We start from the raw sequence: 18,081 nt of genomic DNA on the forward strand, positions 1-18,081 counted from the left end.
GCTTCTCATTAAATGATATTAATGATGGAAAAAAACTAAGTGGTGTTTAATAAAATTTAATATTTATTACTTCATGATTTAAGTTGGCTATAAGATAAATTATAATTAAGTTGTTAATTTAAAACTTATTAATTTTTATTTTAAATATTAAGACTATTTAATAAAATTAATTTATAATTTATTAAGACTGTTTGATAAAATTAAATTAAAATTTATTCTAAATTATCAAATTGATATATTTATTTTCATAAATTAGAATTAAGGCAAAGGAGATCAAGTAACAATGAATGTCATGTAGTAAAAGAGATCCTAGAGGTAATAGGATAAATTATGGTAAAAAATGTCAAATAAAAATATGAATTTAAGAATAAATTAATCGTTTGTACTTTTTACTTAAAGTTGTTTTTTATTTTATATCATTAAGTTATTTTATTAAACATGCTTAATTTATTTAATGACTTAAATTAAGTTATTAAGTCACTTTAGGCTATATAATCAGTTTACCAATCATGTCGAGTACATTTGGCTAGTAGGCCTGGAGTCAAGAATATTGCTATCATATGTTTTATGTATTAAGTGCCAAGAATAATTCACCACAAAATATATGATAAGTATAGGATACAATCTAAAAAATGCACTTGATTTCATCATCTAAATAAATGCTCTCGGCAAATGGATCATCCTAGCTGAAACCAGAGCACAAGCCGCCATGGACAGGAGGCAACGGAGAAACCCTTCTGCTTCTTCTTCTGCCTCTTCATCTCCAGCTTCATCCTCATCGCGTTTCCACTCAGAGAAATTCTCCTCGAATCCCCCAAAAACTAGTAACTCCCTGGAGGATGCTCACCAATTGAAAAGCAAATGTGGGAAGCCACAAAGACCAGAGCAAGAGGAGGAAGAAGAGCAAGATCCGAACAATCCTCTCCTTAGTTGGAACTTGCCCCTTCATGTGCCCTGGTAAAAATGCGTGCTTATTTTTCCATTTTTTTAAAATTCTATTTTCCTGTTATTCTGTGTTTGGTTTCCGAGAAATTGGAGGAAAACAGTAGAAAAGAGAAGTGAATCTGGAGTTTCTGTGTCATTTTTGTGGCTTTTACATAAATTTTACAAATAGAATTGATATTTCCCCCCCTTTATTAGATACCAATCTGCAGAAGATGTAGGAATCCCAAAAAAAAAATTCGCTTTTGCCTTTACTTCCCCCAAATCTTTCATAATGGAAAATGGACTTACCACCTCTTTTATCACTTTTCCTTTACCATGTCAGGTTTACATGTAATCAAACACTGTATTTGGAGTAGAGCACTTATCCTAATGTCAAATGGTGTTGAAAACTTGAATTACTGGATCTTAAGACTCCAGAAGAAATTTGATTGTTTATGATTATTGCTCCATGAGAAGGGAAAGGGATTTCTTTTGTTTTTGCTCACATATATGGCCAAATTGATTTATCTCCTTCTCATACGAACAAAATAAGGACATTTCTTGTCTTGCTGCCTTTTATGCCACCGGTTCCACATGCTGATGGGACAACCCTTGTGCTATTCTGTACAAATGGTAGGAAAATTCTGGTAAGACTGGTGGCCAGCCTATCATGTTCAGAGAATAAATTCATTGTATATCTGGAATTCACTCTATATCAGCATAGGGTGTTGATATTGATTATAAATGACTAAATTCAATTTATTATCCTTACATTAGGGAGTGCTAAAAGGATGCAAATTGTTCATGTTATACCCAAAGACATACAAGTGATGCTAGAGATTTTCACAATGTAGATAATCATAGAGTAGAGATGAACACTATGGAGTCTTTTGGCATGTGTTCATTCCATGTATGGGAACATGCATTAGAAGATTATGTTTCCTCCTCCCTCCCCTCCCCTCCCCAAAGTTAATACTATGTTGTCATGGCAAGAACTTTGGTGACATGCTTCTGAGTGGAATAGCCTCCTAGAAGTCCATTTATGTGGCAGTTGGCAAGTTCTTCCAGTCAATGAGAACTTTGTGACTGTCTGATTGTTGTACTAATCATCATCAGATTTTTTTTTAAGTTCAAGTTGCCAATAGCCTTTCACAGTTGAAGGTAGCAAGGAAGAGGCCTGTTGAAATAATTATTTCTTCTGCTTGAATGGATTAAAATCAGATACCACACCTTCAGCCTAGAAAACTATGGACTTTCCTATGTACCTGCAATTGGCTGAATACTGGTGTGACACTGACCAAAGGCTCTCTGATGCTGTTATTAATTTCCTGAGCAAATAAGAGAAAATAGAGAGGTCATAATGTGAATCAGTTACCTCTTGAGTAGGGATGAAGGCTTTTTAGAACTTTTTACTTTCTGGTTAGGCCTTGGAAGCACTTCTGTGAACCATGATTTTGTACTGTAAAATTAGATGGGATGGATAGGTCACCTTAACTCTACTTTTGGAAGTGATTGGGAGCGCATGACTGTATGAATATTGATGTGTTCTCCCCATACAGAGCCCAACTTCTTTTTGAACTAGGAAGCATGAAGGGTGGGTGGATGTGGGCTGAGGAAGGAAGATTTGACTTGTGTGCCGCAGGCCTGCGGTACCAATTTGTTCCAGAACTTGATAAGGCCCATAAACTGGTAGGCAAGTTTCATTATTTGGTCACCACTGAATTTTGGCAGTATGGCCACAAGGAAGGTAGGAAGGAGAGGGAGAAGAGAAAACCCCAATTGCCAATTGCAAGCTTCCAGTTGGCACAGTGCTCATTGCTGACATTTTCATTTGATTTTGACCTTGCAACAGATACAGCTTAACATGATGGACCAGTTTTTCACAATCTTGTGATTCATTACCCATCTTCTAGTAACAGTTTCTCAGCAGATGACTCACCCATGACAGGCTGATGATGTCTGCACACAACTTGAAAGGTATTCATGCCAAGGTGTGAAAGGTAATATTGTGACACCATTTTGCCTATTCCAGAAAATGTAACAAATGTATGGCTGGTTCTTGACCAAAACATGCTGGCATTGGTCACCAAGTGCTAGGGTGATTCTTGACAAAAAATGTTCGTATTGTTCAGAACAATGATTTACAACTTCAGATTGGCCATCCAGTTAACGATGATAAGCACTTGTTTTACAAAGTTCAGTGTCATAAAAGCAAAATAATTTTGTCAACAAATATGCGGATAACTTTATCATAATTACTACTTATGGAAGTTAAGGATAAGTTGGGTAATGTGAGAAAGTTTTGGTCAGAGGATATGAGGATAACTTTGTTGCAATTGCTAAGCTACACCTCCTAGGACTACTAGGAGAAAAGTATGAGCAACAGAACAAATTTACAGTCCATCCCCATTAGCTGCATGGAGAGGTTGGGCTTATTGCTGCTATGGTGGAGGTCACCTTCTTGTAGACTTTGAAATCAGCGAATGAAGAGGCAGATTTCTTAGAGGAATGGGTAGGATTCAGCTTGTGGTAGATATTGAGCTTATTGCCTCTATGGTGGGCGTCACTTTCGAGTGGACTCCAAGCCCCCCAAATGACAGGGGGTTGGGGAGGATGGGGGTGGTGGGGGGCCATTTCTAATTTCATGTCTTCTCAATGTGGATTTGAGGTTTAACGAGATTTTGGGATATCATTAAGGTTAAAAGTAATCGAAAGAGTGTGTCTGTGGAGAGCAAGAGGGGGAAATGTTTGGTTCCCAGCTGGGGTTGCTTCATCCGACCGTTAATCTCACAGGAAACACCGACGGAGCGTTGTTGTTGGAGGCTTCCAGGTACTCTGATCAATTCTCTTGTTCTTTGTTTTCTTTGGGGAAGCGGGAAACCTCTCTTTCTTCTACTCCTTCTGGGCGGGATGGGGAAGGTGTTGCCATTACCAAGGTTTTCGATCGGGGCAATGGTTTAGAAGCCGTAGGTGGAGCTGTTATGGGCCCGTTAAGGATGATATTGGCGGATGGGAGGGAGGCCGAGGTCTCGGATTTGGCGGGTAGGGAGTCTGGGACTTTCGAGGAGGCGTCAGAGGGGGTTTCAAAAAGGGTCTCCCAAGAGGATGAGGAAGAGAGGGACGAAGAGGGGGAACTGTGTTGGCATTCTAGTAGCTTGGCTAAGTTCAACCGCTATCTTGGAATGCCGATGGAGGGCTTCGAAGGGGAAATATTGTTTTTGCTTAAAAGAATGAAAGAGAGGAAACTTCAAAAAGGAAAGTTGAATGGCAGAAAAAAGAAAAAATTGGAGTCGTCAAAATTCGAAATAGAATTGAGAAAGTTGGAATGGACAGTGAATTATCTTGGAGGAGGAAGAAAGGGGGGGGGGGGAAGTACGAGTAGGTCTAAATGAAGCTTCGACTGCTCACTTGGAATGTAAGAGGGGCCAATAATTGTGATAAAAGGAAGGTGATCAAAGCTTTGATAAAGAAGAATAGGGTGGATCTGGTTTGCCTATAGGAAACCAAGATTTAGGAAATGTCAATGGGCATTATCTGTAGCTAAGGAGTGGGAAGATTCCTTGAATGGGGAGCTGTAGATTCAAGGGGCACAGCTGGAGGTATAGTGGTGTTTTAGGATAACAGGGTGTTGGCTTTGGTTGACCTTCAAAAAGGATTGTTCTCTATTTCTTGCACTTTTAAGAGCTGCGAGGACGGTTTCATATGGATGTTTACTGGGGTTTATGGCCCAACATTGAGGAGGAATAGGGAGAGTTTTTGGGAGGAGTTGAGGGCCATTAAGGGGCTTTGGAATGGGCTGTGGTGTGTTGTAGGGGATTTTAATGCCATTCCAAGTCCGGAAGAGCGCAACAGGGGAGGGAGATTGAATTCAAACATGAGAAGGTTGTCAGAAGTTATAGAAGATCTAGAGTTAAAGGATCTGCCTATGGTTGGGGGTCCTTTTACTTGGATTGGAGGGGTGAATAACCAGTCTTTTTCAAGGCTGGATCGTTTTTTGGTTAATGAGGGGTGGGATAGTCATTTTGGTGATGCGAGGCAGTTTGTTCTACCAAGACCTGTGTCCGGTTCTTCTGGACGGAGGGGGCCTGAGAAGAGGCCCTTCCCCGTTTAGATTTGAGAATATGTGGCTGAAAGTGGAAGGTGTTAAGGACCTTTTGAAGCATTGGTGGGAGGAAGGTAGCTTCAGTGGATCCCCAAGTTTTATCTTGGTCGAAAAACTAAAATTTATGAAGGCTAAGCTGAAGAAGTGGAACAAAAACACATTTGGTTGGGTTGAATATAGAAAGAATTTGGCTTTGGAGCAGGTGGAGTTTTGGGATACCAAGGAGAAAATTAGCAGACTGTCGTTGGAAGAGCTGGAAGCTAGAAAAGAAGCGAGGGAAGATTATAAAAAATGGGTCTTACTTGAAGAAATCACGTGGAGGCAAAAATCTAGGGAAGTGTGGCTGAAAGAAGGGGATAGAAATACCGGTTTTTTCCACAAGATGGCCAATGCTCACAGGAAGAGGAATAATGTGGACAAAATTAAGATTAATGGAGCCTGGCTTACGGAGGAGAATGGAATTAGGGAAGGGATTGCCAATGCTTTTAGGTTGTTGCTGTCCAATCCGGGGGAATGACGCCCTTCTGTTTTCAGGCTGCAGTTTGAGACTTTGGAGCCTTTGGACGCTAGTGCCTTGGAGATTCATTTTTCTGAAGAGGAGGTCTTCGATGCACTATTGGGCTGTAATGGGGATAAAGCCCCGGGGCCAGATGGATTCTCTATGACCTTTTGGCAATTTGCTTGGGATTTCGTGAAGGCTGATGTGATGTGTTTCTTCAAGGAGTTCTATGAAAATGGCAAATTTGTTAAAAGCCTAAATGCAACTTTTATGGTCTTAATCCCAACAAAAGCAGGGGTTGAAGCCTTAGGGGATTTTAGGCCTATAAGCTTGGTGGGAAGCTTGTACAAGTGGCTGGCCAAGGTCTTAGCCAATAGGCTAAAAAAGGTGGTTGGAAAGGTGGTCTCCAAGGCTCAAGGGGCGTTTATGGAAGGTAGACAAATCCTAGATGCAGTGTTGATAGCTAATGAAGCCATTGATTCGGTTCTCGAGAATAATGAGAGTGGCATTTTGTGCAAACTGGATATAGAGAAGGCGTATGATAACGTGGACTGGACTTTTATTCTCACAGTTATGCAGAAAATGGGTTTTGGGGAAAAATGGATCAGGTGGATTAAGTGGTGCATATCCACTACAAGTTTCTCCGTGTTGGTCAATGGAACCCCTACGGGTTTCTTCCAAAGCTCCAGGGGTTTGAGACAGGGCGATCCCCTTTCCCCTTATCTCTTTGTGATAGTTATGGAGGTCTTTAGTGCTTTTCTTAAAAGGGCTGTAGAGGGGGGTTTCTTATCGGGTTGTAGGGTGAAGGGTAGGAGTGAAGAAGGGGTCCTAATTTCCCACTTGTTGTTTGCTGATGATACACTGGTGTTCTGTAAACCTTCACAAGATCAATTGACTTATCTCAGTTGGTTACTTATGTGGTTTGAGGCCGTTTCGGGATTGAGAATAAATTTGGAAAAAAGTGAACTCATTCCAATAGGGAGGGTACAGAATATGGATGATCTTGCTTGGGAATTTGGTTGTAGACTGGGTAGCCTTCCAACCACCTATTTGGGGATGCCCTTGGGTGCTCCTTTTAAGTCAGTTACAGTTTGGGATGGTGTGGAAGAGCACTTCTGAAGAAGGTTAGCCATGTGGAAGAGACAATATTTATCCAAGGGAGGAGGGCGACTCTTATTCGAAGCACGTTATCGAATTTACCCATTTATCTCATGTCATTGTTGTGCTTACCAAGCTCAGTCAGACGGAGATTAGAGAAAATCCAAAGGGACTTCCTTTGTGGTGGGGGCAATTTGGAGAGAAAGCCTCATTTAGTAAGATGGGAGTTGGTGTGTTTAAGTAAGAAGAAGGGAGGTTTGGGGGTCAAATGTCTTTCCATTCTCAACAAGGCTCTTCTTGCTAAATGGAATTGGCGTTTCGCAAATGAGAGAGAAGCTTTGTGGAATCAAGTGATTAGAGGGAAGTATGGAGAAGATAGAGGGGGTTGGTGCTCTCGGGAAGTGAGAGAGGCTCATGGTATGGGGTTGTGGAAAGGAATAAGGATGGATAGGGAGTTGGTGAGCGATAGGATGGTTTTCATTGTTAGTAATGGGAGGAGGGTGAGATTTTGGAGGGATGGATGGTGCGGGGATTCTCCTTTGTGTATGTCTTTTCCTTCTCTTTTTGATTTGACTGTTGAGAAGGAAGTGTGGCTGGCAGATTTTTGGGACCCTTTGGCTGAAGGGGGTTGGGGGGGGGGGGGGGGGGGGGGGGGTTGGAACCCCTGTTTTTTAAGAGCTTTCAATGATTGGGAGGTAGAGGAGGCGGAAAGATTTTTGGAGAGGCTTCATGGTAAAAGAGTTATTGAGGATGTGGAGGATATAGTGTCCTGGACTGAAACTAAGAGTGGTAAATTCTCGGTCAAGTCTCTCTATGTTGCCCTTGAAGCGGGTTGTTCATCTCTGTTTCCTTCAAGCTATATTTGGAATGTGAATGTGCAGCCCAAGATTAGTTTCTTTGCATGGGAGGCTACGTGGGGCAAAGCCTTAACCTTGGATATGGTCCAGAAAAGAGGACGGGCATTGGCAAATAGGTACTTTATGTGTCTTGAGAAAGAGGAGACCATAAACCATCTGCTCCTTCATTGTTCAAGAACAAGGGTGTTATGGGATCTACTTTTTACCTTATTTGGGGTGTCTTGGGTATTGCCTTCTTCAGTTAGAGAGACCCTTCTAAGCTGGAATGGTTTTTTCGTGGGCAAAAAACGCAAAAAGGAGTGGAGAGCTGCTCCTCTTCGCATTTTCTGGACGGTTTGGAAGGCGAGGAATAGATTGGCTTTCAAGGATGATATGTTGTCAATTCAGCGACTCAAACACTCTTTTATCCTTTCTTTTTGGTCCGAGACTAAGTTGTTCATAGATGATTGCCCTCTAACTATAGCTAATTTTATTGATTGGTTGGGCTCTAAGTAGGATTGGGTTGTTGGGCTATCTTTGTTTTTTAGCCTTGTTGGAGGCGGGTGTATAGGTATTGTATACCTTGAGTCGCTTTTTTAGCGTTTCTTTTATATATGAAATCTTATTTACTTATCAAAAAAAAAAAAATGTAATCGAAGACTTTCACATTAATGAGGTAATAAATAACCATTGATACTTCTTCACCCCAAAGTTCCTTCACAAAAATTTGGCAAGTGAAGAACTATTTCTGAGTTGTGAAGCACCAATTCCACCTTCATTATCTTGATCTTCAGAAAGAGGGATCCAACTTGATTTGGGATTTTATACCTGTCAACCTAGTCACTAATTTTTAGGAGAATACTTCCAATTTACCCTTGGGTTGCTTTAGAAAGTTTCTTAATAGTGCCATCTCTCTAGCTTAAGGGGCTTTTGTTAATGGAAGGCAAATACTAGATGTGGTTATCATTAGTAATGAAATCCTAGACAAATACTAGATGTGGTTGTCATTAGTAACGAAATCCTAGATGAAAAATTCTGTTCTAAGGACGAAGGGATGGTTTTTAAAATAGGTTTTGAGGAAGTTTATGATCACATAGATTGGGGTTTCATGTATGATACATACTTTGAATAGGGAAGGCCTTGAACCTGGATGGCACAAAGGGACTGGATATTTTGAGGTTGTTTTTCAAACTGCAGGCTCTTTAATGGTGTTATTGAAGCTGAGTATTTAGCACTCGAGGAAGATTCGGACATGGTTGTTTGCCTGGATGTAATGAACCTCCATATTGAAGGGGATTCCTTTGTTATTGTCTCAGAACCTTCTTTGAAGGCAAAGGTCCTTAGTGGATTGCTCATCAGATGGGGTCGCTTCATAATCATGCTAGAGACATTGCTTATTCTTCTCTATTGAGGCCCAGATCAGCTAGCCAGGTGCATGGCTATATTTTTCTTATAGGGATGCTAATATCTGAAAATTTTTATTGAGAACACTTACTGCTCTCTGATTGGTATGAGGCATGGAGCGGCTTTTCTGTTCTCTTCTTGCCATACATGCATATCATCCCTCTTTTTGATCTTGTTTAACTCAATAAATTCTCATTTGTTATAAGGAAAAAAAGAGATATTATGTTACATGATGGAAGGACTTTATTCTGTTATGGAATATGCAAAAACTAGATCTATTGGCTAGAGCTATACAGTAGGTTGTTGGGCTGTTCAGCATTGTCTCTTTTTTGGATAGGTTTGGCCAATGCCCCTTGATGTTACTTTTTGGTAATGTAATTTTCTTTGATTTTTCTTGAAAATTCCTCATTTTTCAAGCTTGCTTGTATATCTTTCCTGCTTCCATTAATGATTGTTTGATTCCTTACTAAAATAAATAACAAATTATGATGCAAAAGGATTATGTTTATGGAAAATTTTGAGATTTTCACCAGATTAGAGTCTCTGAAGCTGGTACTTGTCTTGACACAGATAATAGGAATCATTTTCCCCCCAAACTACATAAGACATGTCTGCTACTTGGTAATGTTCCATTGGCAGTTATAAACTCTCCTGTCAAAAGTGAATCTGTTGTAGCATTCCAAATGGTGTAGTGTCGTTCATAGATTGGTAATTGAGGACTTTATTATGGATTTTGTCCTGTTCTGGTTGTGCCAACAAGTTCTATCCTGTTCTTTGTCTTGCTGATTTGGGTGGTTGTGCATCATGTTCCTACAGCTGTATAATTATGCTTCAGGAGCATAGTTATTCTGGTTTTACCCTCCAGATGATGGTACTAAAGTATTTGTATTCTAGATTGCACAACTCCTTATATGGGATATTTTTGCACCAAATGCTTAGTGATCAAGAGAACTCTCATATTAAACACAGTCATCTTCTATTAAACTAAATTCCTTAAGTATGCAGTCTCACAACTACATCATACCATTCTTTTCCTTTTTTCTTCCTTTCTTGCTATTACAGGTTGGTTGCCATAATATAGTAGAAAGCAAATTACACGACCCTGCTTCCATAAGACCTTTCTTATTCCATAGGTTGAAATAGAAAAAACACTTGATGGGACTAATGTTTCTCTTTGCAACCAAGCAAATTAAAATGTTTTGAAACCCATGCTGCCATGATCGTAGCTAATTTGCATTTTATATGTCTACTACTTTCTATTTACCATAATGATGCATGCATCTAGTCAAATTGTGTATTTCTTATGCTTGTATTTATTTCCTGATGAGTTTATTCTGACTCTTTGATCAGGATTTCTGCAATCACATTGCTTGCTATTGAATTTTCAATGGCTTAATATGAATTATTAATAAAGATGTTGTTTAATTATTTCAGCAGCTTATACTTGGTAATTTCTTTTAACAACTCTTATCTCTGATGTTCATTTGTAATAAATAGCTGGAGAAAGGGCCCAACGTGAACGCCTTCGGGATTTGGCTGTGTTTGAGAGGTTACATGGAAATCCTGGGAAAACATCTCCAAGCCTTGCTGTCAAAAAGGTAAACCCTACATCTCATTCCTCTATACCGCATCTTAGCTTCTCATCTTGCATCGAACAATGATACTCTTATTGAATCATCTTTACCATATCAGCCATCAACATGTGCACTTATTGAGCGCTAATTCAGGCACTGATACTTGTGCTTTTGTTTTGTTTTGTTTTATCTTGTCTTGTTTTGTTTTGGAGGTGATTGTGTTGGATGACCTATATCTGTGTTAGACACCAAAGCCTATCTTAATGCTACTGTAAAGTAAGACTATGCTAATAAGCTATTGATCTGTTACAGGGTTTATGCCAAACTGATTTTTTAGTTTCTCTAGTAGAAAACTTGTTTTTTCCCCTGTTGTATGGGTGCTATTGTTGGATTTGTGTTTGTTGTTGATCAAGCATTTGCTGAAACTTTTTTTTTTTTTTTTCCTTTGCTTCTTGACGTGCAAAGCATTATTGTTTGAATTTTAATGATCCCATTTGATTCACTATTCAATATTTTTATTTGATATTACATCTATCTCATTTGTTTTCTTTTCTTAGTTTTTTTTTTTTTTTTTTTTTTTTTTTTTTTTTTTTTTTGAATTTGTGACATTTGAATTTGATGGAGCCACCATTAATTTATTTTTCCTTATTATTGTGGGGTGTGCTTTATTTTGTTCAATTGTTGTTGCACTATTATTGTCATGTAACTTTTCTTTTTTGTTTTGTTTAATCTATTGTTCCTATGAGCATTAAATGCTTCTAAAATGTATGGAACAGGCTAAACCTTTCTATAGTTTTTTTAAAAAAACTCATTTATTATCTATTTTCTTGTGCTAAAAAAATTATATTTTTTTAGTAAAATTGAAAATTTAGGGAGCGCTTAGGCCTCAGCGGCTCAACCCCTTGAGGGTTTAGGCCTATCATAGCAAGATGTAAACCCCCTTGCCTCTTATGCTTTTACCTTATGAAACTATACCAAGAAACAAACACCACAACTCCCTGCTGCCATCAAAGGATACTTCAAAGTTTGCTTCAAATCAATCTTAAGGCTAATTATCATAGGCTTGTCATCATGTCACTAAAATTGGTATTGTAACCAAAGTCCTATTGCGAAATCTTCAAGTTGCAGCTCTTCTTTTTCTGTTGGCTCTTGTATTGTTAGGTGGCCACAACCTGTTGCTTTTCTTATGCTTTATGAACTACTCCAGTTAAAATAATGCTTCAAGTAGATGCTTTTTGGATCTTGACTCTAGCAAGAGGCTTATATTGCAAATTTTTTTGTGGAGGCCTAGATAGGTTAACTAGGAAGACAATAGCTTGCTTAAGAGGATTGCCACCTCTCATTTTGGGTTTGTAAAAATTTTGGTTCTCCCTTGACCTTGGGAGTCCTGTGGTTTCAATTTTGGATGTGCTCTAGGTTATAGCCTGTGTTATGCTTTCTAAATGGCAATCTTCTTCTTGTTTTAGCTGGGATGCTTTTGTTTATTTTGCTCGTTTGCTTTATTTGTTTCTTTATTGTGGCTATAGGATCACCAATCAACTTTTTATTCTCTGCAAAAACTGTTTATGTTTCATAACGAAAAAGGAAAAAACAAAGGCAAGTTAGCCTAGAATAGGTTTTATCTTTCTTCTTTTACCATTAGTGTGGATTCAAACTCAGGAAGAGGCCTTCAAACAAGTGGCATTTGTGTTTTTTAAACATATATCTTTATTCAATCATTGGTAAGTGTTTGTTGTCTTGTCTGTTCTTTTGGTTGTTTTTGTCTTTGTCAAAGTGTATAATTGTAATATCCCACATCGTATAAAGGAAAAAGTTCATAGCGCTATATATGTATGAACTTCTTTTAATCTTGTTGATTCGTTTTTAAGCCGTGAGGGTCGCTTAGGCTCAAATCAAATAATATCCACACAACTGGAGTAGGTTGTTACAAATGATATCAAAGTCAATCTTCAACCTCGGTAGGAGAGTTTGCTTGGCCTAAAATGGGTGTCCGTTTATTTGACCTTACAATCCTATGAGACACAATAAGGACATTGTGTCTGCATGAGAGGGTGATTGTAATATCCTACATTACATAGGGGAAAAAGTTCCTAGCGTTATATATATATTTCTCTTAACCTTGTACACGTATTTTAAAGTCATGAAGGCCACTTAAGCATAGGATGGATAATATCTATACGGTTGGATGCAGGTTGTTACAATAATTACTTTTGATTTTCCTTTCATATGTTTAATTGCATTACATTATTATAGCAAAATATTAATCTATCATAATGCAACGTCTTGTAAAGCTTATGTTGGGTGTCATGATTTGATCTCTTGTCATTTTTATTATTCTGATTCAACATCATCTTAGCTTATAATCATTTATACACTTGATGCATGAGAAATGAAGATGCTATAAATTGTAGGATCTTTTTCTCCAATTTGTTCCTTGATATTTTATAATGCCATGGAATGTCTATATTTTGATGCAGAAAGTCGTTCACCCTCCATCTCTCTCACTAGTTTTGCAGAACCATTGCCACTAAGCACATGCAGGCGTCAGATGTGCGGCCACTTCCAGTGTTTGAAGAGACTTTGAACTACCTATTAAACCTGTTGGATGCCACGGAACATCCTTGTGAAGTGGTTCATGATTTCGTCTTTGATAAGACAAGATCAATAAGACAAGATCTTAGCATGCAGAATATCGTTAATGATCAAACAATTCATATGTTTGAAGAAATGGTATGAATTTCTTGAAACATAATCTCAATTACCTTTTTTTCTGAGCATTCATCTCCTCAACATACAATAAGTTAGCCAACCCATTGCTAAACACTCTCCTAGTTGGAGAAAATAATCAAAGTATACAAGAGATAAAATGTTGAATAATTGAGTCATTATCCTCTCCTTTTGCTTTATTGAATAAGATAATTTATTCAGTAGAGTCCAAATGAGGTGAAACTATGATCACACAACTTGAAGCCTACTTTACAATGGATAAATGAATGGTCTGATTCTGAATCTTTCTTGGCACATTAGTTATTATCCAATCCATTCTAATTAAATTATCCACTATTAAGTGTCTATTTCCAGTCACCCTCTAAGTTATGAAAGACCCATAGAACCAAAGCAACTCACACCACCTGTGATAGGAATTGGTGCTCTCTTCCATAATGTCAAGTTTTCCAGTACATTTGCTGACTTTGTAGAATATGCCTACAAAAAGGGCGCTGCCACCTCCTAATTCCCAATCATAGAAGTTTCTTAACCATATTTCAAAAGTTGTATTTCCTGTTCCCTCTTTTAAAGTTTTTTAAACCTATATATCTTTATCCTAGTAATTCGGAAAAATGGGGAAATTATTTAACTAGAACTCCATCAATTTGTTCCTCAAAATTTTATATAGTTTCTCTCTCTCACTTTTGATTCAAATTCTTGAAGCAAAGGAACAAATTCATGGCCAGTAACATTTTTAGCCAAGCAATAGAATGCACAACAAGCATGCATATGAATGAATTGTGTTTTTTTGATGATAATAGATCAAATATTTTAATCTCATCCTAAAACCTTTGAGTTAGCTAAAAGCCGCATCTTACGTTCTGACTTGTGGTTTGTTTCACAATATAGGTGAAATTTCATATTATATCCCACCACAAGCTTCGCAGTTGTAGCAGCAAGCCAAGTTTTTCTTCAGTTCATTACCTCAATATGGAGCAGCTGAAAAAGTGTCTAATATCTCTATATGCTCTGTACAAAGAAAATCGAAATTCAAATTCTATTTACAAGAATGAACCTGAGTTCTACTCATTTCACATTCTTCTTCATCTTGGCTCTAACAACCAACCATTGGTGGATACTTGCTTCCATTGTTTGTTTGAGTTCATCTTTTTCAGTATCTCTTGCTGCCTTGTACTGGTTTCTGAATATGTTACTATTTCTGTTCTGAAGGGAGAGTCACTCTCTTTGTGGTTGGGTCGTGTACCTTCTCTCATTTTGAAGTCAAAGGAAATGTGTTTTGCTCGGAGACTTTTAAGGTGACCACAAAGCTATTATAGATTTGACTTGCATTTAAATTGTTTATATTCATTTTACATATAACTCAATGTAGAGTGGTTCTGTTTTCCAATCGATTTTTTTCTCTTCTTTCAGTACCCAATGTTAAAAATTTTGTTTTCATGAACTGAAAGATCTGTCTTTTCTTGTAACAAATTATTTCGGATGGGCAATTATAAGCGTTTCCTTTGTACTACAGCAACTGAGGCATCTTATTTATAGTACTACATAATTGAACCTTACATCAACGAGGTTGCCTAAATATGTTGATTTTGCTAGATTTTTCAGTTTGAAAAATATATGCTTTTTTGTTGATTTATTGTTTTCCAATTTCATTTATGAGAATATATCTAAAACCTAGACTCGAGTGCTTGTGCTTTTGGGTTTTATTTTTCTTTCATTTCTGTTAGTAGTTGTACTTCATTATTCTTAAATTTCTCACCAGTTGTTTCTTTATGTGGTTTATTGCTCCTCACTTTCTTCATTCATCTGAAGTGTTCAAATTCAATTTGCTTGTTTCATAAACCAGGTCTTATTTAGAAGTTCTTCTCAATTGCCTTTTTTAGTGCTTCTAAAAGACATGCCTGATTTATATACATTTTTGTTGGTTTTCTTTTGACCGTAAAAGGTTCGAGCATTGACATTGTCATGTGTAAATTATTGTGGCTACAAACTTCATCCGTATCCGATTGCACACTTGTCCAAACTCTTGATGATGAAGGTATGATTGCATTTACTAGCATTAAATTGCTAAAATTTGTCATCCAAAGTTCCAATATCTTTTGAACCTTGAAGACTTCATTTGCATTTTTGTAGGAATTAGATGTGGAATCATTTTGCAATGCTTGTGGTCTTGAGACCAGCATTGATGAACGGGGAAATAAGTTCTTATCAACCAAGCAAACAAACTTCCATTATCCCAAGGAAGTCTTTCCAAGCTACTCCCTTAGATGTTTTAGGCACATGTGCGTTACATTAATGTATTCAATGAGTCTATAACCTTGATTGATAGGTCCGGGTAATCTTTGAAATTTCATTGTAATGGGAAGGTTCCATGTGAACAACACTTGCACATGGGTTAGTCAATTTTAAGAGACGGGGGAAGCTCATCTAACAGCACACAATGTGGGAGCTTTGAAAGGCAATCGGGTTAACATTTCTAAATTGGGACATGACAACGAACAACAATATTAGGTAGTCCAAAGATGTCGTCGTATTAATTGTTATCAATATTTTTATTTATTCAATAGAGATTGAGGATTAAAAAAATACCACAAAAATTAGAAAAAACAAAATTAATTACATGGCTTACATTTCAAATATTTAATAAAATATTGTATGAAAGTTGAATATCATACACTATTAAATGGTTGGATTCTCTTCTTTAATTTTTTTAATTGTCTCATCCTATTAAATTACTCATCTAATATTAATTTATTTTAAAGGTAAAATTAATTATATTGTAAAAAACTTTTAACCGACCAGAGTTTGTGCACAACATCTAATATATACTTAAATATAATCCTCCAACTAAGAAATGAAATCAAAACTTAAAAATCATTTATATATATAGATATATGTTATCAAGTTTAGGTAGTGAAGCAATTAATGTGGATATAAAATTAATGCCAAAACTTTTGATTGTTCCTTCACATTCTCCACAACCAAACAAAGGATATAAGAAAAATAAAGAAAGAAATTTAGGGTAGTTTGATTTTTGTCCTCATCTTGTTGTGAAGTTAATAGAGGAATGCTTGGGTTGGTGTGACAGCAGGGTATAATGATTCTTCCAATCGTGTAAATATTATTTGTTTTAATTTCAATGGATCATCGTCACTTTAAATTGCATCCACATGGTTAAGAGCAACTCATATGTATATAATATCATGAATTTCTTCTTATTCGATATGAAATATCAAATTAGGTATCTTTCAATTTTAGGTATTGTGTAAGTGTTTCAACTCAAATGACTTGGCTTAATGTGTACTCAAAGCCTTGACAAAGGAACGTAGATGTAATAAAGTGAAAATTAAACCTTGTCGCCCTTCTATCTCTAGTATGAAACACAAGTCCATTATCCCTTAAACATGTGCAAAAAAAGATATACACCTCTGATACATTAATTAAAATAAACGATAGAAAAAGAGACTTTATATATCCATGTACATAATTTGATTAGATTTGTTATATAGAGAGAAAGAGAAAAAAAAAAACTGTTTAGATTAAGGATCTCATTAATTAATACCTAGAAAATATAAAAGAATAAGAAAAGATTAGAAGGTGTGAATCATAAGATAAGACTACATTTTTTAATTAGATTCATCGAAAGATGGCATATTGTATGAACATTTTTACTTTATATATAAAAACTTATATTATGGTTAAGATGTATTAATTTGTCATATTTTTGGACATTTAAAGTAATGAGTAATTACACTAAATTAAATTATTGACCTTATTAATCAATACCTCAAGAGTGTAAAATAGTAATAAATGAATAATACAAACTTCATCAAAATATTTTTATAGGCACATTATGTAAATATTCTTATTTAATAAAAGTTTATGTCATTAAATGAATAGAGAATTTTAACATTAATTGCAGTGCTAAGTAGAGGAGATCCCATTTTTAAGCTGTTGATTAAGGCTTATTTGATAAAACTTAATATTTATTACTTAATAATTTAAGTTGACTTTAAGTTAGATTATATTTAAGTTATTTACGTAAAATTTATTATTTAATATTTACTTTAAGTATTAAAGTTATTTGATAAAGTTAATTTAAAAATCATTTTAAATTATCAAATTGTCATATTTACCTTCATTAATTTGGTAACTAGATGCAGATAAATGAAACAAAAAAAAAATGAGATTAAGAATAAGTTAATTACTTTGATTTAACACTTAAAAGTAACTTTAAGATATAATATTAAGTTATTTTATCAAATATATTTAATCTATTTAATAATTAAATTAAGTTATTAAGTTAATGAATGATTACCGAACACCCTATAAGACCCAAAAAATCGAATGAGTTTTAATAGTTTTTAGGATGGGCATGACTAGGTGGTGGTTCAATGCTGATTAATCATAATTCAATCAAGGCAAAATATGTAACAAATACATGTCAAACTGCACCATCCAAATGGGCGCCAAGAACGTTACATTTGACAAATGCCATTAAACCTCTACAGCTAGCAATTATTTTGATCACATAAAAAATGGCAAAAAAGTGTGTTGTACTTCATCTTGAAGCTCATTAACTTCATCTTAATTTGATCCAAATTGCAAAAACATGCGAAACTCCATGAATCTATGGTGCTATGGTGACCTACATTCATATAACTGGGGACACTTTGGTTTACACTACAATGACCCCCAAACAGGGTTTGTAGAGACTTTATCAAGATCACTAGCTTCAAAAGACTTAAGGAAAGAAAGAAGTTCTCAATGAAAACTTGGAGTCAAATTGCAGATAAAGACCTAAAACTCCCACTCAATGTGTTTGAGGAATTGTTGTTTCATGGGGATAAGTTGTTTGGTTTGTACATGTCTCCTTGGTGATACTTAGAGATTGGCGAAGTATACCTATCCTTTGTGATC

General features: G+C 36.3%; 1 protein-coding gene across 1 annotated transcript; it reads left to right on the forward strand.

The window, feature by feature from the left end:
* The first annotated feature begins 624 nt into the window (after positions 1 to 624).
* Positions 625 to 15,667, forward strand: LOC117927449 (SAC3 family protein C-like). The gene is given in 8 exon segments (XM_034846932.1): positions 625 to 925; positions 927 to 957; positions 10,361 to 10,461; positions 12,946 to 13,167; positions 14,053 to 14,274; positions 14,374 to 14,459; positions 14,634 to 15,199; positions 15,295 to 15,667. Coding segments are annotated over 7 exon segments (945 nt in total). The 5' UTR covers positions 625 to 709; the 3' UTR covers positions 14,701 to 15,199; positions 15,295 to 15,667.
* The last annotated feature ends 2,414 nt before the right edge of the window (positions 15,668 to 18,081 follow it).

The sequence above is a fragment of the Vitis riparia genome, chromosome 13, assembly GCF_004353265.1.
Source record: "Vitis riparia cultivar Riparia Gloire de Montpellier isolate 1030 chromosome 13, EGFV_Vit.rip_1.0, whole genome shotgun sequence".
Lineage (NCBI taxonomy): Eukaryota > Viridiplantae > Streptophyta > Magnoliopsida > Vitales > Vitaceae > Vitis > Vitis riparia.